Here is a 24144-nt window from a genome sequence, read left to right on the forward strand (position 1 = left end):
CTCAAGAAGACTTGAGGCTGTAATTGGTGCCAAAGGTGCTTCAACAATGTATTGAGCAAAGGCTGTGAATACTTATGTACATGTGATTTTTTTTTCGTTTTTTATTTTTAATAAATTTGCAAAGATTTCAAACAAACTTCTTTCACATTGTCATTATGGGGTATTGTTTGTCGAATTTTGAGGAAAATAATGAATGTAATCCATTTTGGAATAAGGCTGTAACATAACAAAATGTGGAAAAAGTGAAGCGCTGTGAATACTTTCCGGATGCACTGTAGATACAAAGGTTACACGGTTTAAGCCCTTGTAACAAGTTCTCAAGATGGGCAAGGAGGCGGCGAAATTCAACTCAAAAAGATAATTTATTTTATAACACAAAATTGGCTTTTCAGCGCTTCACTCAACAAAAACTCGCTTTTCAGCGGAGGGTCAGCACACGCTCTGTGTGTGTGGGTAGCTCTCCCCTCACTGGCATCTGGCTCGCTCTTAAAGCCCATCTCCACTCTCACTGCAATGACAAACAGCTGTTAGAGACAATCATTGCCAGGTGATGATCCTTACCATTCTCATCTCTTGATCTCGCTGCCCCTCCACAAGCTGGCGTCCAGCCACGCCCCCACCACCACACCCCTATAACCTGAAATCTACCACCACCTTTAAACTCCTGTAACAGTGTAAACACAGAATTGCTTATCATTCTGCAGCTTCTAATAGCTAACTGTCTCTAGGAGTCCATTTGAGCAGTGTGGTGCTGCTTTCGGCCCATCTCCCTGATTACATTTCCCTGTACTGCGGCTTCCTGTCATGCTGGACGGACTTATAAATGGGCTCCATTGGGGAGATTGCTTTTGTGCGAGAGCAGGGGGCCTGCTCCAAACTGTCACTCTGGCTGATTTCATTGCCCAGCCCTTTAGCCCTTTAGCCCTTGGCAATGACAGCGCCTTGGCTGGGATGCTGTTGTGTGTATGCATGTGTCTTTGTGTAGCTGGACAGACCCCACCCTCCATGTGCCCTAATGTCTGGCAGAACAGAGATCATTTGGTCAGATTACTATACATGTCTTTTTACTATATTAAATACTTTCAGTATTGTGATGTATGATGTATTTAAGAGAAAGTAGATGACGTTATGTGTTTTCTCAGCCTGATGTTCATTACTTTAGTGCACATATCAAACTAAAGGCCAAAGTATAATTTTCCTTGTGCACTACTTCTCCCACACAGTGCACTACTTAAATTTCGCCATTAGCACACTATGCGCAGACTGTCAGTGCACAGCATAGTTTTTAGAGATATGCAGACAGTCTGCACCTTTGCCCATTGTCTGCACAAAAAATGGGCAAAAAAAGACTTTGAATGTGCTTTTTTTTTTTTTTTACATTGAGAATTTGAACATAAGATTTTTACACTAATATTAATATTGCTGCAACTGAGTACAAATATGGGTATAATACATGTCATAAAATGGATAGTTCTGGTCCTCAATGCTGATTGGTCAACAGCCATGCTTTATTGATAATAAAGCACAGCTATGACCTCTTCACAGTACTTCTATTTGTATCACTCCACAGCACCCATAGCTTGTTGCTTAGCAACGTTCTATTTACTGTCAGGGTCATGAGGTGCGTCCCAAACTGCACACTTCTGCCATTTTGTAGTGTAAGTAGTGTGAGTAGTATGTTGAAAATGCAGCAAAAATAAGTGTACTTTAAGTACCCGGGTGATACACTTTTTCAACTGTCAAAACGGAGTGTGGTATGTTGGACACTTAATGCACTCAACACACGTGGCTTGCCGTACATAGTGGAAGGGGCGGAGTTACCTGGCTGCGCTGCTGGTCTGACAAAAAGTTGTAAATAATGAAGAATGTAGCAGCTAGCGAAACTTAAGTGAATACAGCACCTTACAAATTTGAGTTGAATACTTTATCATCACCTCCACACTGTGTAAATATGTAGGTTGTTTAAGATACAAGGGTTGAACTGAGGTTGGCAAACGCGCTAAAGCTAGTGGCAACACATCACATGCGCTTGAACTGTCACTTCCTTCAACTGTTAAACTGAATAAAGTTCATAGCAATCAATAAACACGTGATATTTGTATATAAAACAATTTTATTTCTAATGGAGAAAATTTCTAGGAGAAAATTGGCTGTAGTAACTGAGCAGTAGCTGAGCACCATGATGAAAATAGAAACAGGACGTCTAAAAACTTAAGGCATTGAGTACTTGCAGTGTAGACAGCTTCAGTGATTATATTTGATTTGGTCTGAATAGTCCCTTACTCTGGCTCTGTTTAAGCCCTATGTGGCATGGGGGGGCATGGTCATGTGTCGGTCTGTGGGAGAGGGAGAGTGGTAAGGATCATCACCTGGGTTATGATTACTCTAACACCTGTCTCTGATTATAGTGATGGCGGAGGGAGACCTGAAAAGGCACGCCAGAGCGTCAGAGTGGGAAGAGAGCACCAGGGATGAGCAAGAGACACAAGTAGCAAAGCCATCCCTTTTTGAGTTGGCTATAAGCCGTGACGTGTGTAAAATAAAGAGACTGACCTTAACTGTTTGCTGTCTCCTGGAATCGTCGCCATGTAGTCCTCTGCCAGCTGGACGGCCTCCTCTATCGACACCGGGTGGTGGCGCTGGACCCACTCGGACATACCTTGCGGAAGCTGGGCGATGAACTGCTCCAGTGCCACCAGCTCGACAACATCCACGGCACCGCGGGTTCCCTCCACCAGCAGCCATTTCCGGCAAGCATCCTGGAGCTTTTGGGCAAAAGCGAACAGGCGGCCGTGCTTCCCGAAACTCAAAGACCGGAAGAGCTGACGGTTCTGTTCGGGGCTACGACCGATCCGTTGCTGGATGGCCTTCTTCAGGTGTTGATAGTTAAGGAGGCTGGTGGCGGGAAGTTGATGTGCCGCCAGCTGCGCCTCCCCGGAGAGTAAGTGCCATAGACGGGCTGCCCACTGGTCGGGAGGCCACTTCCAGACCTCTGCCGTCTTTTCAAAGAGGTCCAGGAAGGCCTCCGGGTCATCGTCCAGCCCCATCTTCATTAGGGCCGCGGGTGGGTTCTGGAAAGGTTGCAGCACCAGCCCCCTCTCTGGCGATCAGGCTCCGGAACACCTGCCGGTCCTCAGCTTGTGCCTGGAACAGGACCTGGAAACACTGTTCCTGCACCTGGCGTACATCCATGAGGGCCTGGTGTTGAGTCTGCTGGATGCTGGCGAGGGTTTTTAAGACTTCGCCCAGCGGTGAGGACTCCAAAGCCGGGTTTTGGCACCACTGTGAAAAGCTCTATGTTCGTGGGCAATGGAGGAGACAGCGAACAGTTAAGGTCAGACTCTTTATTTTGCACACAATGTCACAGCTTATTGCCAACTCAAAAAAGGATGTTCTGACACTTTGGTGTGCCTTTTCAGGTCTCCTTCCGCCATCACTATAATCAGAGACAGGTGTTAGAGTAATCATAACCCAGGTGACGATCCTTACCGCTCTCCCTCTCCCACAGACCGACACATGACCACGTCCCCCCATGCCACACCCTATTTTTTGCATTCAGTGGAGAGCTGTAAATAATAGACGTGAACATTTTTTTTTTTTTTTTTGGCAAACTCTCCCTCCTGTCACTAAGGACACCGCTGGGTTCAGTTCTCCTGAATGCGGTCACATACACACACACTATCCAGATATCAGACAGTACTGCTCTGCTCTAGAACTAATCGGATTTGGCAATGAGTGTAGATGCTCACTCCATCTTTCACACACAAGCTAACAAGGTTTAGTTAATGCAGAGCACCCAGAGGCTGATGCATCTATATCTGTATTCAGACAGAGCAGTGGGAATGCATTGTCGAGCACCTCAGACTTGTAATAGAGAGAGAGTGGACGGTTACAGAGGTCAAGAGAAAGAGAGAGAGCAAGATGGGAGCACCTTTTCTGACAGCACAGAGGGAAAGTGATCTCAAGTTAAAATGAAAAACAGGAAAATCTGCCTTATAAAGCCTGCAGGCATATCAGGCTGGTATTGATGGAGTTGCTTATTAAAAAGTAAGCTTGTGTTTTGCTACAGCTGCACTTTGAGAAGTTAATATTCTGCAGATTGGTCAGAAGGACGTGAGGGTTCTCTGCATCTGTCCTCCACCGATGTGGGCAGACAGATGTCTCGAAGACACGCTCTGAATACAGTTACAGCTCTCTCTCCCTCTTCAGCTCATCTACTCACTCTAGTCCACAGTTTAACATTTACTATTGTCTATCATGTGTATTCTCCTCCTTTATCCCTGAAGTAATAAAAGCTGGATTTAGTGGGAAGCTGAAGCTCTTTAGTGCTTTTGGAAGTAAGGCTACTATATACTCTCATCCAGTGATGTGATGGAACAAGAATAATACAGTTTTCTCAGTTTTTATGTAAAAAAAAAAAAAAGAAATACTGAAAATAATTGTGAAAAATCCTTTTGACTTAAAACTAAAATTAGTTTTTGATGAGTCATGTAAATTGTTATGAAACAAAATTTACATAAATGTATCAAATTGGTTTAACTGAATTGGTTCAGAATTCAACCAAATTGGTTCAGTTGGTTCCTGAACTCTACATTGTTTGTTCAAATTTAGAGTTTTAAAATGTTTTTTTCCCCAAAACTTTGTCCATATTTATTTATTGTACCATATCTTAAGTATTTAGAGGGATGAACACTACTTCTGAATTGTCAATTAAGTAGAAGGACTGCTTGGTCCTGCAGCTTTTTATCCATACAGAGGAGGAATAGTATAAAATAATAATTCAAGTGGTTTGAGTTTAAAAAAATACAGTAACACTAATATTAAGCCTTAGCTGTCTGACTTTCTGAGCACTTTTTTTAAAGTCTGTAAAAATAAAAACAAATAGATCCAACATCTTATAAAAAAATACAACCAGGAAGTGAGACTACATCGCTGTCCATCATGGCCATATGGTCGGTAATTAGATCCCATCTTTTTGAAGTAAATGTGCTCCAAAGTCTGAAAATCAGTGTGTAACTTGTAGGGCTCTCAACTGTGCAGAGAAACTAAATTCGAATTTTTACCTTACATATTTTCAAAATTTGAATAATATTCACATTTTAAAGTCATCAGATTTTTTTTCAATTGACGTTGTTTCCTTAGTACACAAGTGGGTGCATTAAATACATAAACCATACAGCACCATTATATTACTGCAAATAACATTCCTGGCTGTTAAAAAAAGAGCATTCCATTTTCAACTAATGTGCATAAAATAAATAAATAAAAAGTTTTAGCCGGTCCATATTTTCAGAGAACGCTTCAATAGACAGTTCACATGGTGTTACACTTACGGATGCCACCGTATACTACCCCTGATTCAAACTTCATAATAACAGCGAAATACCACATTGTTTTTTATTCATTAGAGTGTATGTAAGGTAGCAATATTCACAGGTAGCATTGGTATTCGTCTGAACTCGGTGGTGAAGTGGCTCAGACTATGAGCCCAGGCAAGGGGCTGTTCAAACAGATGGAACACAACAGATTGAAACCGAACACGAGAATCTTGAGAAACATATTTCCAAGTTGAACATCTTTCCTGACAAAGCATTTAAACAAATCATTGCTTAATCTGAGAAATGCTCGTAAGAGAGCAAGACGCAACGGCCAAAGACCTCCACCAACTGTAAGGGGCTGTTCACACCGTTCACATGCTTTTGCAACCATCCATTTGTTTTTCTATGTAAACGTGCACTAGACGAATGTCTTTGTTTTGCTTTGTTTTTGTTTATTCAGCATCTCATGCAGGAGTACTGTTTTTAGATGCTGTGTCTAATTAAAAACAACTTCAAAAAGCATCTTGAGACTGTTAAACTGTATTAGTTGCACTGTGTCTTGACTTTTTTAGCGCAATAATGTGATCGATTTGAAGTCATCATCAGTGCTTGGCACATAGCCAAAATTCGAATATACAGTTTTGAAACAACCACACCGTCTTTTTCCAGAGCAGCCTGTATTTCTCCAGAGATTATCTGTGGGGTTTTCTTTGTATCCCGAACAATTCTTCTGGCAGTTGTGGCTGAAATCTTTCTTGGTCTACTTGACTTTGGCTTGGTATCAAGAGATCCCCAAATGTTCCACTTCTTAATAAGTGATTGAACAGTACTGACTGGCATTTTCAAGGCTTTGGATATCTTTTTATATCCTTTTCCATCTTTATAAAGTTCCATTACCTTGTTACGCAGTTCTTTTGACAGTTCTTTTCTGCTCCCCATGGCTCAGTATCCAACCTGCTCAGTGCATCCACGTGAGAGCTAACAAACTCATTGACTATTTATACACAGACACTAATTGCAATTTAAAAAGCCACAGGTTTGGGAAATGAAACTTTAATTGCCATTTAAACCTGTGTGTGTGTCACCTTGTGTGTCTGTAACAAGGCCAAACATTCAAGAGTATGTAAACTTTTGATCAGGGCCATTTGGATGATTTCTGTTACCATTATGATTTAAAAAGGAGCCAAACAACTATGTGATAATAAATTGCTTCATATGATCACTATCCTTAAATAAAAGTATGATCAGTCATATTTTCAAAATCAATGCCAAAATTTCACAATTTCTGCCAGGGTATGCAAACTTTTGAGCACAACTGTATATGTATATGTATGTGTGTGTGTGTGTATATATATATATATATCTATCACACACACACAGATGCATTTGGCATTTTACATTTTTTCATCAAAAATGAAAGGCGTTCTTTTTTTATTTTAAATGGATGTAGCTTTCCATGCCACACTGGAAGCCTTTTTGATAACTAAAAATAATTACTAGATATAAATGCACGGTTAGTCCAGATGTTATTGTGGTAATCCACTCAATCCCATCGCTTCTCTCTAAATATTTGCTGGATACAGAACAAACAGTTGTAGGAAACCTCTGGCTTGATATAGTTAGCAACAGTAACCAAGGGGGAAGGTTGGAAGGGACTGAGCTAAGGGTCAATTTCAGACCACGGAGAACACGCAGTGACTGAATGTGAAGTCGGCAGAATCCCCATTCTCTACCATGTGTCTGTGTTTTTTATAAACATGATAGAAGCAATATTCAACAATGTATTGACTAATTTCTACATGTTTTTAATTTTAAACAAGTACATCACTCACCCCTTTGTTTTAATTACTTAATCCTTTTTTCAGAAATATGAACTACATAAAACTCAATCCCAAATTGCTGCGATGCCAACTATATTTAGTTGCATTTCTTTTTTTTTCTTTTTTTTCTTTTTTATGCTTATTCGTTGTTTGAAAGTTATAGCTAAGCCTAATAAAAGGAAACATGGTGTCAACAGAATGTGCTCACTACCAAATACCTTGTTTGTGTTGCTGGGTGAGTTGAATCAGTAAGGATCAGTACTTACATGGCCCGTACGCCCACACAGTTAATGGATGTTGGGCTTTCTGAACACATCCTGTAGTTGAATCTAATGACTTACTTAAAAGCCAGTGTTTGTGTTGGCTATTTGTCAGTCAAGGGCACAAATAGACTGTTGCGGTTTTGTTTTGATAGGAAGATTTAAATGTCATACACACATACCTGTCCCCTAGCAAAATTACTGTTGCCATGGGCAACCTGACCCTTTCAACACCGGGTCTCCATGTTATAGCTCACTACAGTATATGACAGTCAGATTGGGACCTGTCTTGACCTCAAATGGTCAATACAAGAGTTTCTTTGACTGACTTTGGACACAATTTGGACATATTCTGGATGAATAGGATGATAAAGTTCATAGGTCTGTTCCAGAACCTTTATAGGCTGTACATCCTACAGATCCAAAAAGTCAAAAGTAAAAAAAAAATAATAAATTATCTAAATCAATGCATTTTTAATGGAAAATGGCATTAGACGCCATCCCAACTGTCATGGAACCTCATACTGTAAATTACTGATCTGGAATGCTTTACTTAAGGTGGGCGTACATGGTGCGATTTTTGGCTGACGTGCTAGCTCCCGACCGATTATTTGTATTTATTTATTTATTTATTTTTTTCCAAGTTGGGAGAGATCGCGTTGATGCTCGTGTGGTCGCAGCTCGCATCGTGTGAGAGGAATTACGAGCAGAGGTGAGCAGCTTACGAGCAGTTCATGACCTCCCGATAATTTTTAAAACTGTCCAGGACCGGAGTGGGATTCATATTCAGCCCGGGATGTCATGTCCAAGTCAGCCCATACCCAAAAGAGGGCTTGGCGGTGAAGATGAAAACAATAAAACAAGATCACAGCAAAAATATGCAATATGTGCAATTACTTTAAAATTATTTAAGCTCTCCATGTCATTATACCACATATGGTATTCACTAAGATTTTCACTTTCTGACATAAGACTTCATTGTATGTGCTGTAAAAGTAAGTGAATGTTAAAAGGATAGTTGACCCATCATTTCCTCACCCTAATGCCATCCCACATGTGTATGACTTTCTTCTTCAGAACATGAATGAAGATTTTTAGAAGAATATCTCTGCTCTGTTGGTCCATTCATTGCAAGAGAATAAGCAGTGAGAAACAGATCAATAATTAAGTCATTTTTTACTATAAATCTCCACTTTCACGTTCATAAGAGTTCTTCTTCTGTTGTTGGTGATTTACATATTTCATGCATATCGCCCCCTACTGGGCAAGGAGGAGAATTTATGGTAAAAAAAAAAAAGGACTTAAATATTGATCTGTTTCTCACCCACACCTATCATATTGCTTCTGAAGATAGATTTAACCACTGGAGTTGTATGGATTACTTTTATGGTGCCTTTGTGATTTTTGGACCTTCTGAGGTATTTTAGATTTAGAATCACCATTCACTTGCATTGAAAGGACCAACAGAACTGAGAAATTCTTCTAAAAATCTTAGTTTGTGTTCAGCAGAAGAAAGTCATACAGTAAATGATGAGAGAAATTTCATTTTTGGGTGAACTAAGTTTATTTTAAAGACTATCTAGGCACATAATAACACTGTAGAACTGTAACTGTTTATAAATATTTCAAGATGTACATGCTCACACTTTAAATGGTCAGTGCTTTGTATTTTAGATCATTAAAATCACAACAGATCCAGTGAAACAATAAAAGTTGAGTGATTGTTTTTACATTTTTACATGCCATTCAAAAATGTGCCATTTTACAACAATAAGAGTAAAATAAAAGACTAAAACTAACACATTTGTACTTTTCTTTTACTTTGAATGTAAATGTTCAGGACAAAGGCTAAATGGTTACTGTCTCTTTAAGAGGGTTTTATCGCATGATACAATATTAAAAGCACTTTGTGCAGTTTGTTTCGTTGAATTTAATCTTTTGAGAGCTGTAAATTCCCATTATTTTCGTACTGTGTCATGCTGTTGCATCTGTATTCATTTACTTTAAGTATTCTGTTATTTTGTGACATCAAATAATTTTATTATTATCATTCTGCACTGTTAGGGAAGAGAATTTCAGAGATTAACTGATTAAGATTGCGAGACTACAGTCAGTATTAAACTTGTGATAATCTTGTACCTGAAGCACGATCATCCAGTCAGATATTAGTAGCCTATCTGTTCTCGTTGGATCTTCCGTGATCCTTCCCGCGCTGTCAAGTGAAGCGGCTCAACATCAGCTTCAGCAACATCAGTTTCGTCTCTCACTGGCTACTCTCTCATTTGTTTGGGTGTGAGATGATAAAATACAGACTGTATCCGCTATAATATGGAATGCAATTCTGATCCCTTAAATACAGACTGTTACAGACTGTTGGCAACTGTTATGCGCCAAATGATGAAAGTTTATCAATCAACATGCAGACCAAACCGGCATAATTTTTGACCAGCCCAACGGGAATTCTCCCGATCTTCCTGATTAGCCACTCCGGCCCTGAAACTGTCTAAAAAATGTGTCTGCTGTCGGCTTGAATTTGTGAGGTGTGTGCGGTTGAATGAGCTGATTTGGCAATCTACCTGAAGCTGACCATCACACAATCAATGAAAACTGAGTGTTCATGAAGCTTTTACACATTTGGAGAAAATGGTTGTGTTAAAACTGTTTTTCCCATATTATTCACAACCACATCACTGGGAAGGATTCTACAGAAAGCATGCTGATCTCTGCCCTTCAAACAAATCATTTGCCATACGGGTTGCGCTATCTTTATCACTCTGACAGAAAAAGTTGTAAAATGTCCGTCATTGTCTATTTTTATTCGTCATGCTTGCATTTGTTTCAGTTCTAGGGCGACATTTAGGGGGTATAGCATCTGTTATAATTGTATATACACGACAGTGGATATGTGAGAGATTTTTAAAATTTGCTACGTGCAGCTTTAAAGTGCATTTACATGGACAAGACTTCTTCAGCATGTCTGCTATCAACATGCAAGCAGTGACAGTGTGACACAGATGAGATGGCACAGCCTACATTTAAAGCCGAATAATACAGGTAGCCTATACTCCACTAAAATAACTCAGAATTCTGCAGTAAATTTCATGTTTGCACTTAGATTAAATCCAGGTATAACCGTCAGAAACGGTGTGTGAATTTTGCTGATCTTGTTCATTTTGTGCGCTTTATTATCATGCAGTACTGGCAGCAACACACATGATTAATGTATGCAATCATGAAATCACATAGCCTCCCTTCGAAATCTGAATCTGTCAAATGTAGGACAGCATTTGTAATAATTATCCATATAAATATACACTGTGTGTGTGTGTGTGTGTGTGTGTGTGTGTGTCTATATATAAATATAAATATATATATATATATATATATATATATATATATATATATATATATATATATATATATATAAAGCGGCAGATGAGTTTTCAGCTAATGCAGCTCTTCTTTTTATTTCTAAATCACAAGCTACAAGGAACGAAAGCAATGTCCTCCTCTGGCTCCTCTGGCTATAATGATAAATAGCATAAAACTTTGTGTGATTGCTTTGGAATTCACCAGGTCGTTAAGTCATGTACCACTGCATCTGTATGATTATCAGATAAACTGACTCGTAATGCATGCAGGGGCTCACAACCTCCTGAGTGTCAGAACTCGCACCGTGTACTCACGGCTTTAGGCAGCAACTCCACAAGCCACAAAAAATTGCTTTGCACGGAAGGCTCACAATTGATTCCAACAATTATACCGCTCGTATGTTGCTGAGCTAACACTGCAATAAGCAAATATTAGGTAAAATAGTCCATTCGTAATTACACTAGATTTTTTTTTATACTTTTTAGAATTTGAAGAAAATCACGCTTGTTGCAATGCATTTTGAGGTTGCCTGCCCATGAAGGACACATGCGATGCTGCCTTAGAATGTGACTAAAACAAGGAGGCAGCATAATAAAGTTGCCTACCTATGGGAACAGCCTTCGTATTGGGCGAGCGCCTATGGTAGGTTTGAAACAGGGGAAAATCTTACTGTTTTCCAGTAGCATAGTAGGCTAAAATTCAATCACTGCTGGTTTTGTTTGGTAGTGTTTGTGTAGTGTACACACATATGAATGATATGAATGTGTTTGTTTGCACTCCCACATATATTTACAATAGTGAATCTGGTCTCTCTATGGACGACAGATGGAAAGGCCTTATTCTGTGTCTGTACTCTTTTTTTCCTGTGGGTCCTCTGAACTTGATATCAGTTGTCTTTTCTTGGTCCAGCTAACAGTACGCATGCACTACTCCAAAGTAAATCTGGCAGTGTGTAAAATTGATTCACTTTTGCCATCTAGTGGTTGTTTTGTTTTTTAAACCTTTAATATGGGTGAAAAAAGACTTGTGTTATGCTTGATCCAGTTGACCGTTCCACTTAAAATTAGTTGAATATACAACAGGGGAATTCAAACTTTTCTTTTTTGAAGGACTCCTTGGTGGATAGAGAGGGACCCCCTGTTACATATTGGATAACATTGAGTGATGCTTTTTAACCCTGATCTGAAATAAAATGAGTAACATTGATGTACATAGTCATACTTTTTTTGAAGACACCTGATATATAGTAAAATCTAAAATTGTGTAGTATTTGTACAAAAAATGTGTTTTATATTTTAGAGGCCTCCCAATTTGAACTGCTCGACTACAGTAGGGCTCATATAGTGTGATCTGAGTTGAATTGTGGTAGTTAAATTATGCCATCTGGTGGACAATCACCAGAAAAATTCAGGTTTCTGTAATATCTTGTATGCTTGTAGTTCATAAGCTCTGCTATTTGCGTAGTATTTGATTCGATTTACAGTTAATCTTGTGTTCTTCTCTTTTTTTTTTCATTTCAGAAGGAACTGAGTCTTCCCAGAAGAGGCAGTTTGTGAGTACCTGGTTTAATTTGGGGTATTTCTCAGGAGGCAGAGCAAAATCTCTGTTTATATACAGTAGAGGGTCCTTAAGTCCACTGAAAGTGGTCTAATGTGAAGAACCAGGCCTTGGGGGAAAATAATTGTATTAAATCTTTCCTTATGGAAGAGTCACAGGATGACTTAACTTGACTTATGGAAGAGGTTGCTATGCCCATTCAGAAAAGATGCATTTTGTTCTGGTCATCTATTTTAATTCCGCTTAAGTGTGTCCTCTGTGTGTGTTACATAAAACTCTTTCAGTGTGGTGGAGAAGTGAAGCCCATATGGAGTGTTTACTTCAGTGTCCTACTCTGCATGTGCTGGTTAGGGATGCACAGATATGGAAATTTTGGCCGATGATTAATTATATTTGGAGGCCAATAGCCGATATATCTAAATCTGAATATCTACATTATGTGTGCCTGATTACAAAAAGAAATGGCTCAGCTTATAAATCCACACCAAGAGCCCTTCAAATGAAATCAAACATATACAGTGGATAATTGCTTTTATTTTATAACAACTTCAAATACAGAAAGCAAGGAACCTGCAAGGAAACATCTAAATCTTTCCTTTCCCATAATAATTTACCAAATTTAGCCTACTTTGAACCAGTTAAAGAAATTTTACATTCCTATTTTATTTAAAAAACCCTTATCGACTCTGCAATTTATAATTAATTTGATGAGTGAGCTACTTATCAATACGCTGCATTGTACTTAATTCAAACCTGTCAAAAGACCACAAGAAGGAATGCAAACAAGTCTCAAACTCATTGTAAACCTGACAATATGTTTTACACACAAATAGAATAAAGATACTAAATGCAATTGTGTGGAATGGATAAGTAAAATGGAGTGTTTACTCAGACCCAGTATGATATTCTAAAGCAGTAGTTCTCAACCTTTTTTTGATGAACGCACCCACTTCATTCCTTTACCCCAGCCGTAAGGATCTGAGCAACTTTGACAAGGGCCAAATTGTGATGGCTAGACAACTGGGTCAGAGCATCTCCAAAATGGCAGGTCTTGTGGGGTGTTCCTGGTATGCAGTGGTTAGTACCTACCAAAAGTGGTCCAAGGAAGGACAACCGGTGAACCGGCGACAGGGTCATGGGCGCCCACAGAAGAGCTACTGTAGCACATATTGCTTAAAATCTTAATGCTGGCCATGATAAAAAGGTGTCAGAACACACAGTGCATCGTAGTTTGCTGCGTATGGGGTTACGTAGCCGCAGACCTGTCAGAGTGCCCGTGATGACCCCTGTCCAGCGTCAGAAGTGCCTAAAATGGGCACGCGAGCATCACAACTGGACCATGGAGCAATAGAAGAAGGTGGCCTGGTCTGATGATCACGTTTTCTTTTAGATCATGTGGACGGCCATGTGCGTGTGCATCTTTTACCTGGGGAAGAGATGGCAGCAGGACGCACTAGGGGAAGAAGGCAGGCTGGTTAAGGCAGTGTGATGCTCTGGGCAATGTTCTGCTGGGAAACCCTGGGTCCTGGCATTCATGTGGATGTTACTTTGACACATACCACCTACCTAAAGATTGTTGCAGACCACGTACACCCCTTCAGGGCAACTGTATTCCCTGATGGCGTGGCCTCTTCAGCAGGATAATGCGTCCTGCCACACTGCAAAAATTGTTCAGGAATGATTTGAGGAACATGACAAAGAGTCCAAGGTGTTGACTTGGCCTCCAAATTCCCCAGATCTCAATCTTTTTGAGCATCTATGGGATGTGCTGGACCAACAAGTCCGATCCATGGAGGCGCCACCTTGCAACTTTTAGGACTTAAAGGATCTTCTGCTAACGTCTTGGTGCCAGATACCACAGGACACCTTCAGAGGTCTTGAGGAGTCTATTCCTTGACTGGTCATAGCTGTTTTGTCAGCACGAGGGGGACCTACATGATATTAGGCAGGTGGTTTTAATGTTGTGGCTGATCGGTATACTATATATTGCTGAATATTATGTTGAATAATGCTGTGGGGGAATATAATCCTAATGTCAAATGTCACGTCTGATTTGATACATAAATAGATTATAATTGTTGAATGCATTTCCGTTGAAAAGAATATTAGTATTATTTTAGAAAAATAAAATTTGTATTTAAAAATGTTTAATGTATGTATTCAGTGACGGTGTGTAAGCAATATTTGTATCTAACATAATTCCGTATTTTCAGTAAGCAGAATTATTAGCTAATATTTACATTTAGTGTCACCATTGCCCTGTTCTTGGCTGATTTTTAATTCCAGTACATCTCTGATGGATCATTTAGGTATTTTAAGAACAGTACTTTTGCAAAATATGTTTTTAAAGTAATAATAATGAAAGAAACTTTTAATCTTAGAGCACCTATTATGGTTTTTCAAATATGATCTTTCATGTAGTGTGTTATATAGCTGTTTGTGAATGTAAAAAAGTCTGCAAAGTTTCAAAAATCAAAGTGCACGAAATATGGATTTATTGACACCCAAAAGAAAGAACCGATCCTGAACACCTGAAACGAGTCGTTAGTAATTCCAGACTTACTTCCTGTACTAACCTACGTAATTTGGTAACAAAAAACCCACCTCTGGTCTGTTTACATGTACAGCCAGTGCAGGCTGTTAACCTTTGCTAACCGGCTAACTCACGTTATTGTCAAACTACATATAAACTTACCACAGAGAAATGTCCTGTTCTCGCCGTGCTTGCGATGGTGGTTCAGGTTGATCTTCCGATGTATCACTATCGGACTCGGGCTCAAATTGGTAAGGTAAAACAGACATTTTATCAGATGGAGCTGAAACTCGGATATGGTAGTGGGCGTTTCCTTTCCGACAAGTGCTGTAAGCGGTAGACCAATCAGAGCAGAGTAGGCTCTCTGAAAGGAGGAGTTTAGAATGAATCCTTTAGAACAAATGGAGTTTTTTTGACCTGGGATGCATGTAAATCTATTGTATGAGACCTTTAAAACATAATTAGGCACGTTTAAAAATCATAATAGGTGCACTTTACATTTTCTTGATTCAGGCTTAGTTAAAAGAATCGTGAATCGAACCGAATCATGAGATGAGTGAATCGTTACACCCCTAGTGTTAATATATTGGGCAAATTTTCTTTTTGGACCTATAACCAATAACTTAAAAAATTCACATTTATCGGCTGATGCTGATATGGCCGCTGATATATCATGCATCTCTAGTGCTTTTACTAATTCTGTTGGTATTATTTATTTTGCAGATGTTCAGTCATTCTGTTCTGCTTGATTTACTATAATAAGTTCACAGTCACAGATCAACATCGGACTAATAAATAACTTGTCCAATTCAGGCGCTCCGACAACAGTCATTTAAACCAGCTCTTATTGCTTGGATATCTTTGTCACACTTGAATGAAAGAAAATGATGGCAAATGTTGAATTTATTGGAGTACACTAACACTAATGTCACACTGAGATTAGCAAAGGAGTGCATACTCAGCACAATGCAAATTTTCATCTAGAACAAATTTAAGTAAGCTTTAGATATAATCAAGTGAACATATAATGACTGCAATGCTTAATTAAAATATACAGTATATTAAATACATTTATAAATAATAGTCAAAAATGAACTGGCTGCGGAATCACTCAAACAGGATTGTTTGTTATTATAGGCAGCGAAGGATACATCGACCAGATGGAGACATCTCAGTAGACAGGATGTTACACAGTCATTCAATTTGGATGCCTTCCTACATCTGGATACTGCCTGATAAGGCAGAATTTTTAACATTTTGGACAAGCCGTATCCATTTGGTAGCATTCCTGCCAGATCACTGTGTAGTCAATGTGGTTTGTACTGCACAAGGACAGAGCCACAGAGGTTGTAAATTGACTGTTAGAGGGAATAACAGTTCGATTATGGAGCATCTCAGTCCCTGTTCTGACACACGTGTCTTTATCTTTCTGGCCATTTATTTTTAACTCATTGCCAGCAAAGAATGTACTCTTTACAGCCAATCATAAGAAAGTGCCATATCAGCATCAGGAGGTGGGGGGTTGTGACGTACAGTATTTCATGGGTGTAATATTGAATGTGTGAGTGTAATGTTGTTGTGTTTTTTGTACATGCATTGAGTTTTATGTTTTGTTGTCTTTGTATAGCTCAGAGTGAGTAGCAGGGGTGGGCAGAATGCCTGCTATTGTGAGGGTTCAGTGAGTTTATTCCACTCGCTGCTGGATTACAGATCTTAATCAAATCAAGCCTTCTGTTGAACCAAAATGTTAGTGAGCTCTCATTTTATTCCTTATTCATTTAGGGATGTGGTACTTCCTTTTCTGACTCACCCTCTCATCTCCTTCCTTCTCATTTTGTTCAAAAAAGAATCTCAGCATTTTACTTTCCTTACCTCCCCTTCACCTTTTTGCTTTTTTTCTCTTTTCTTACAGCAGGGTTCCTACGGCAATGGAAAACAGGGAAGTGTCAGGGAATTTTAAAATTGTTATTATCAGGCCTGAAAAAGTTGTGCAATTGAATACGATTTTAAAAGTCTAAAGTTCTTTTGTCAATGTCTTTTTATTTTGTATTATTTTTGTATATATATATATATTATGCTTGGCTCTAAAATATTTATTTTACTAGAAATTGTCCTTTATGGAGTAAAAGCTTTATAAGATTAATTTTAAAACACCTTATTCACTAATCATGGGTGACTAGGGCTGAGCGATATATCGAATATTAACGATATAATCACGATGATTTTTCTGCCGATATAAAATTCAGCAATATCATGTATATCGTGATGATTTTAATATGCTTTTTATTTGGCCATTTAGTTTCATAAAGAGCATTAGTTGACTAATTTCACAATCCTTCAGGGCTGCACTATTAATCAAAATAACATAAAAATGGCTTTATGGTCATATGTGATCATTAAACTGAAAGACGGATAAACATGTCTGTTTGCGCCTCAGAAGGTGCGCTGTTCTGTGTTTTTAGTGTTTTTAGAGCAGTTCAAGTGCATTGTGAAAGAAAAGTGCAAGAACCTGCAGGTTTAACATTTTCTGTGTGAAAATAAATGCTCCAGGTGAAAGTGAAGTGTCAAAATTAAGCTCCAACTTGTTCATTCACAAACAACGTTCAAGTAAAAAATATATGAAGGTAAATAATGCTTTTTATTAAGCTACTTTGTATCATTGTATCTAAAATACAAATGTGCATATCAATGAAAATGATCAAATGTTTCTTCCTTATGTTAATTTAGTGAAAAGCTATGTGGAATCATGCCTTTAATAAATTGCATCTACATGGCCACAATGGCTGTTTGGATGAAATGATGGTTCCTCTGATTTAAAAATAAATAAATAACTTGAGGCATTTTAGAACAAATATATAATTATCGAGATTTAAATCAAATATTGTCAATAGGCTAAAAATATTGAAATATAAATTTGTAGCCATATCTCCCAGCCCTAAGGGTGATTAGGAAAAACAAAGAGAAAAATTAAAGAGAAATGCTTTCATCATTTATTCATCCGCATGTCGTTCCAAACCAGTATGACGTTCTTCAGTGTAACTCTAAAGAAAATGTTTATCAACTGCTGTTTTACATAGACTAAAAGTGAATGTTGAGCTCCAAAGATAAAAAAAACAAAACATAAATGCACTAAGAAAATAGTGTATACTTGCCTATATTCTAGGCATGTAAATCAGACGTTTCATCACAATACGATCTTGCATCGATTCTCTTGGCGTGTGATCCAATATTTGCCGATACTTCAAAGTCTGCCACGATATGATTTCGATTTGCTTAGATTCAGGGCCCTGTGATCGATATTCCGATATTATTTGCCTATTTTACACAATCAATAAAAAAAACATTTGCCCTCAAATGCAACCAAAATATGATTTGAATATTTACTGAGCTCTCTGAAATGTGCAAATTTAGTATCCACATTGGGACATCCACAACAATAGTGGGGTTTTCTCTCTTACGTAAAACACCGGTATCCCCCCAATGTATGAGCACATATACGCGGAGGTAAGGGACAGTCGATAATTTACACTGGTGTTTATAAATGAGTATAGTTTACTGTGTATGTGCTTTCCCTAGTGTACTCCCGGAAATGTTGAAGTTTTTCTGCTTCGTTTGCTTCTTGTTTGGCTCCACCCGATGACGCGTTTAGTCTGGTCTGTTCACACACATGCGCACTCTTCAAAAACCTGTGAGAACGCAGTTTATGTGTTTACAGGGCCAGATAAGTCGCATTCTCCGGGAGAAACCTAGGCGTGTTAAACCGCTTTCTCTTAATCCCTTAAGTGGCATAAGGAAACCCACGTTCTCGTTTACATGGTGTTTCAGAAAATAATAAACCGTTTTCTTAAGCGTATGTAAAAGGGGTCATTGATGGCAAACCTGAGGTGACGTATATTGACAAGTTAGAGAGCAAGTTTAAATTTAGTTCTTTTTACAGCTTGACAGCCACTGTTCACTGTATGTTTTATATTGTATGAGAAAGAGCTACATGAACATTGAGGGTCAACACATTGTTGGTGAACTTTTCATTTAAGTATTTATCAACAATCTCACACAGAGCTGTAGATCATGTGTCAATGTAATTTCATTAGGCTTTCCTGTAGCTGCATGTGTCATTGTTAGAATCAGTGTTTGAGGCTTTAGCACTCATGTTGGTGCTTCTCTGCACTTTGATCCTGCCTATTGTCTTCTTGCTTGTGTGAGGGGCTTCATTTAACCAAACGTATTTGCTGGCTGCTAGGACGTTGATGTTCTCTTGGTTCCCAGAAGTGTGTGTACAGAGATGGACCAGTGTGAGGTAGGGGCAACACATGCACCTCCCCCAGGGTCTTGTGATATCATGAGAATTACCTCTCACTCATAGCTCGGTGTGGTTGTCTGTGTCTCTGCCTGTCATGCCAACATACACACACTATCAGCAGAGTGCGAAGGAGAGTGAAGCTGTACCGCCTTCTTAAACTGTTGATGTCTAATTTGCCCAAGAATTTGGATTCTCCACTGTTCAATTTGGAACCGTTATATAACATCCACTCTTCAGACTGAAGGAAAGACAGAAAATGTTCTGGACACAACATTAAGAGGATTGTCATTTGACTACAAATGCCATCATGACCTCGGTCACACAGAAATGTATGCTTTCTGTGGTTGCGGTCAAACTGAGACTTGATAAAGGCACATCATAGTCTGACATTTGATGTTTCTGCTAAAGATAAAAGAGACATGGCTGGCCAAGACTTTCACAGTCAGAGTTAGTAGTTGTATGGCAGACTTCAACAGTAAGCTATGTAGTGCTTTTGTACTTCATAGTTCCAGCTCAGAGTGAAAGGTGGTGCCTTCCCTCTGTCTTTTTTGTTTGTCATTTACTCATGAACATGAAGAAAAGAAAAGAAAGACTTGGAGCCCCCAACCTGCGCTTACAGTAAGAGTTACTTTTAGCTCACAAATTCACATCATATATGACAAGTGTTAGCCTACAAACTATGCATGTATTTGTTTACAGATGGACTTTAATGTAATGTTCCAGGTTCAGTACAAGTTAAGCTCAATCAACAGCATTTGTGCTAATGTTGATTGCCACAAAAATAGTTTCAGTTTGTTGCTAATTTATTTTGAAAAAAAGGGCAAAAATTGCATTTACAGTAATGCAATTGCAATGCAGTTGAATGGATCTAGTCAATAAATATTCAGATTCACACTGTTTCAAATGTGTAGCCACAAGGCGTTAACATTATATGTGTTATCATGATTTTAGTGTGATGAAATCGTTTACTTTTGCCTGTGTAAAGTTATATCCAATATTACAAATTAGTTGTCATGACGACATAACGTTGGTAAATCCTGTAATCTGGTAAACTCCATAATGGTGGTAAATTCCTGATTTTATCACACTAAAATCTAGGCATGTAATAAAATATCGTTATATCGATTATTGATCGGCACGCTATTTTATCGATATATTTTTGAGGCATTGATATATTAATATTAGCCGACATACAAGTTAGATGCCTAATTTGTGTGCTTTCCAATTCACTCAGTTGGCCTTCTGTTTAGTATAGTATGGCGTAATAGCATTGTGGGAGACCACTAGAGGGTGATATAACATTAACTGAAGTCGATTGCACACTGGATGAGAAGTGGACAAGGCACAGGTATCACAACACGGGACGCATTATGCGTTGCAGGTGGCAGACTAATTTATGGATCTAGTCATCACCACACACACAGAAGTTTGTGTACTTCTTCAAGAATTAAAGTGACATTAATGAGTTAGCAGGTTAGTGTATGAAACTGGTGTAACTGCGCAAACTGAACAGTTAGGAATTATTATGCAATTTTTCTGTCTCTTTGAAGAGGTTTCATTCCAGCTGTCAAACCACAAAAAGACATATTTGTAAAAAATGTATTTTAATGTTTATGGACTGGCACCCAATTTTATTTTTTTAAATGAGTGATATATATATATATATATATATATATATGTATATGTGTGTGTGTGTGTGTGTGTGTATATATATATATATATATATTTAGTTATCAACATTTTGCCACAGATACTATCGACAGAGCTAAACTTGAATTGAACCTGAAGCCTTCCTTTAATTCTTTCCTCTTTTCTACTTTTTTAATTAATGCTGCTGACATGATACCATTTATTTTTTCCAGTGCATGAGTTTTAGCGGTTTCGAAACATGACCACAGCAGAAGCTTAACATAAAGACACCACAGACTCCTCTGACCTCCCTGGCAGTAAAGCACTGGGTTTCCTCTGTCTCTCTGGGAACCCGATACCTGCTTTTCCCTCATGCATGCAGTCCTGGCTGAATTTCTTGCTCTCGGTCTGGTTGATTGACAGCCACAGTGTGTTTGTCTCGGCTTACAGCTTTCAAATACAACCAAATAGAATGCCAAAAAGGCTCAGAGAAATTAGAAAGAAGGAAAGTCCTTCCTCAGCAAAGTGTGTTTGTTTGTTTATGACTCAGTCATGTCATCTGCCAGCTTATTGCCCAGTCTGCTCCTCTTGCCCCTTGTCTGCCCTGTATTCCTTGCCTCTGGCCTCCTGCCCAGCTTTATCCAGGAAGATGCGCTCGACCCTGGGCAGCTCCTTTGAGAGCACATCTGCCTTGGCAAGCTTAAGTAGCTCCCTCTTGCTTTCTATATGGTATTTGACACATTTAAATCAATTTTGTGTTTAGTTTGATCCGCATTAAGGCCTGTTGACACCGAGATGCCAAAACAAAACAATGCATTCCTGTGGACTCCTCACCAAATATATATATATATATATATATATATATATATATATATATATATATATATATATATATATATACAGTTGTGCTCAAAAGTTTGCATACCCTTGCAGAAATTGTGAAATTTTGGCATTGATTTTGAAAATATGACTGATCATGCAAAAAACCTGTCTTTTATTTAAGGATAGTGATCATATGAAGCCATTTATTATCACATAGTTGTTTGGCTTCTTTTTAAATCATAATGATAACAGAAATCACCCAAATGGTCCTGATCAAAAGTTTACATATCCTTGAATGTTTGGCCTTGTTACAGACACACATGGTGACACACACAGGTTTAAATGGCAATTAAAGGTTCATTTCCCACACCTGTTGCTTTTTAAATTGCAATTAGTGTCTGTATCTAAATAGTCAATGACTTTGTTAGCTCTCACGTGGATGCACTGAGCAGGCTAGACACTGAGCCATGGGGAGCAGAAAAGAACTGTCAAAAGATCTGCATAACAAGGTAGTGGAACTTTATAAAGATGGAAAAGGATATAAACAGATATCCAAAGCCTTGAAAATGCCAGTCAGTACTGTTCAATCACTTATTAAGAAGTGGAAAATTCTGGGATTTCTTGATACCAAGCCAAGGTCAGGTAGACCAAGAAAGATTTCAGCAACAGCTGCCAGAAGAATTGTTCGGGATACAAAGAAAACCCCACAGGTAACCTCAGGAGAAATACAGGCTGCTCTGGAAAAAGACGGTGTGGTTGTTTCAAGGAGCACAATACGACGATACTTGAACAAAAATGAGCTGCATGGATGAGTTGCCAGAAAGAAGCCTTTACTGCGCCAGTGCCACAAAAAAACACCTTGACACGCCTCACAGCTTCTGGCACACTGTTCTCAACCATAAGCGCTATGTTTGGAGAGGGGTCAACAAGGCCTATAGTGAAAAGAATACCATCCCCACTGTGAAGCATGGTGGTGGCTCACTAATGTTTTGGGGGTGTGTGAGCTCTAAAGGCATGGGGAATCTTGTGAAAATTGATGGCAAGATGAATGCAGCATGTTATCAGAAAATACTGGCAGACAATTTGCATTCTTCTGCACGAAAGCTGCGCATGGGATGCTCTTGGACTTTCCAGCATGATAGTGACCCTAAGCACAAGGCCAAGTTGAAAAAGTTACAGCAGAAAAAGGTGAAGGTTCTGGAGTGGCCATCACAGTCTCCTGACCTTAATATCATCGAGCCACTCTGGGGAGATCTCAAATGTGTGGTTCATGCAAGACGACCAAAGACTTTGCATGACCTGGAGGCATTTTGCCAAGATGAATGGGCAGCTAAACCACCTGCAAGAATTTGGGGCCTCATAGACAACTATTACAAAAGACTGCACGCTGTCATTGATGCTAAAGGGGGCAATACACAGTATTAAGAACTAAGGGTTTGCAGACTTTTGAACAGGGGTCATTTAATTTTTTTCATTGTTGCCATATTTTGTTTTATGATTGTGCCATTCTGTTATAACCTACAGTTGAATATGAATCCCATAAGAAATAAAAGAAATGTGTTTTGCCTGCTCACTCATGTTTTCTTTAAAAATGGTACATATATTACCAATTCTCCAAGGGTATGCAAACTTTTGAGCACAACTGTGTGTGTGGTGTGTGTGTGTGTGTGTGTGTGTGTGTGTGTATGTATGTGTGTGTGTGTGTGTGTGTGTGTGTGTGTGTATATATATATATATATATATATATATATATATATATATATATATATATATATATATATATATATATATATATATATACCGATCAGCCACAACATTAAAACCACCTGCCTAATATTGTGTAGGTCCCCCTCATGCCGCCAAAACAGTGCCAACCCGCATTTCAGAATAGCATTCTAAGATGATATATTCTCACCACAATTGTACAGAGCAGTTATCTGAGTTACCGTAGACTTTGTCAGTTCGAACCAGTCTGGCCATTCTCTGTTGACCTCTCTCATCAACAAGACATTTCCGTCCACAGAACTGCCGCTTACTGGATGTTTTTGGTACCATTTGGAGTAAATTCTAGAGACAATTTTTGCTTAGCATATCTAAATTATCTTACCCGAGGATGGTTTTTAACATAATCTTTCTCCGCAAGCTTAAGCTTAGATTCCAAAATCTATCTTTGCTCAGCTTGTTTGTGCCTCTTACTAGACGTCTATGATATAATAAGACCCCTGGAGAAGGCTTTAGATGTTTCCCATATCAAGGATGGGTCTTCAGTAGAGGCAGATTTAATAGAGAGAAAATAATTAAACTCCTCTGTGAAATAAGATATAAAGTTATGATCCGCCAAAATAAAAGATGAAACCTCCAGTGTCTAGATTTAATAGCCGGATCCCAAAAGAGTATCGGACAAAGACTGCTATGTCCTCTGTAGAGATAGAGACTATAGACTGTAACATGGTTTTCTGAGTGAGGATATAGTCTATCCTTGTGTAACATTTATGGACCTTGGAGAAAAAAGTGTATTCTTTTTTCACTGGGT

At 38.7% G+C, this 24144-nt stretch overlaps 1 protein-coding gene across 3 annotated transcripts in view; it reads left to right on the top strand.

The window, feature by feature from the left end:
- Positions 1–24144, top strand: part of LOC127446657 (microtubule-associated serine/threonine-protein kinase 2-like) — a 222902-nt gene that overhangs the window by 127696 nt on the left and 71062 nt on the right. For all 3 annotated transcript variants that reach the window (XM_051707768.1, XM_051707766.1, XM_051707767.1), the window contains one exon: positions 12291–12322. In XM_051707768.1, coding sequence (XP_051563728.1) covers positions 12291–12322 — 32 coding nt within the window. The remainder of the gene's footprint in view (positions 1–12290; positions 12323–24144) is intronic.

The sequence above is a fragment of the Myxocyprinus asiaticus genome, chromosome 9 (genome assembly GCF_019703515.2).
Source record: "Myxocyprinus asiaticus isolate MX2 ecotype Aquarium Trade chromosome 9, UBuf_Myxa_2, whole genome shotgun sequence".
Taxonomy (NCBI): domain Eukaryota; kingdom Metazoa; phylum Chordata; class Actinopteri; order Cypriniformes; family Catostomidae; genus Myxocyprinus; species Myxocyprinus asiaticus.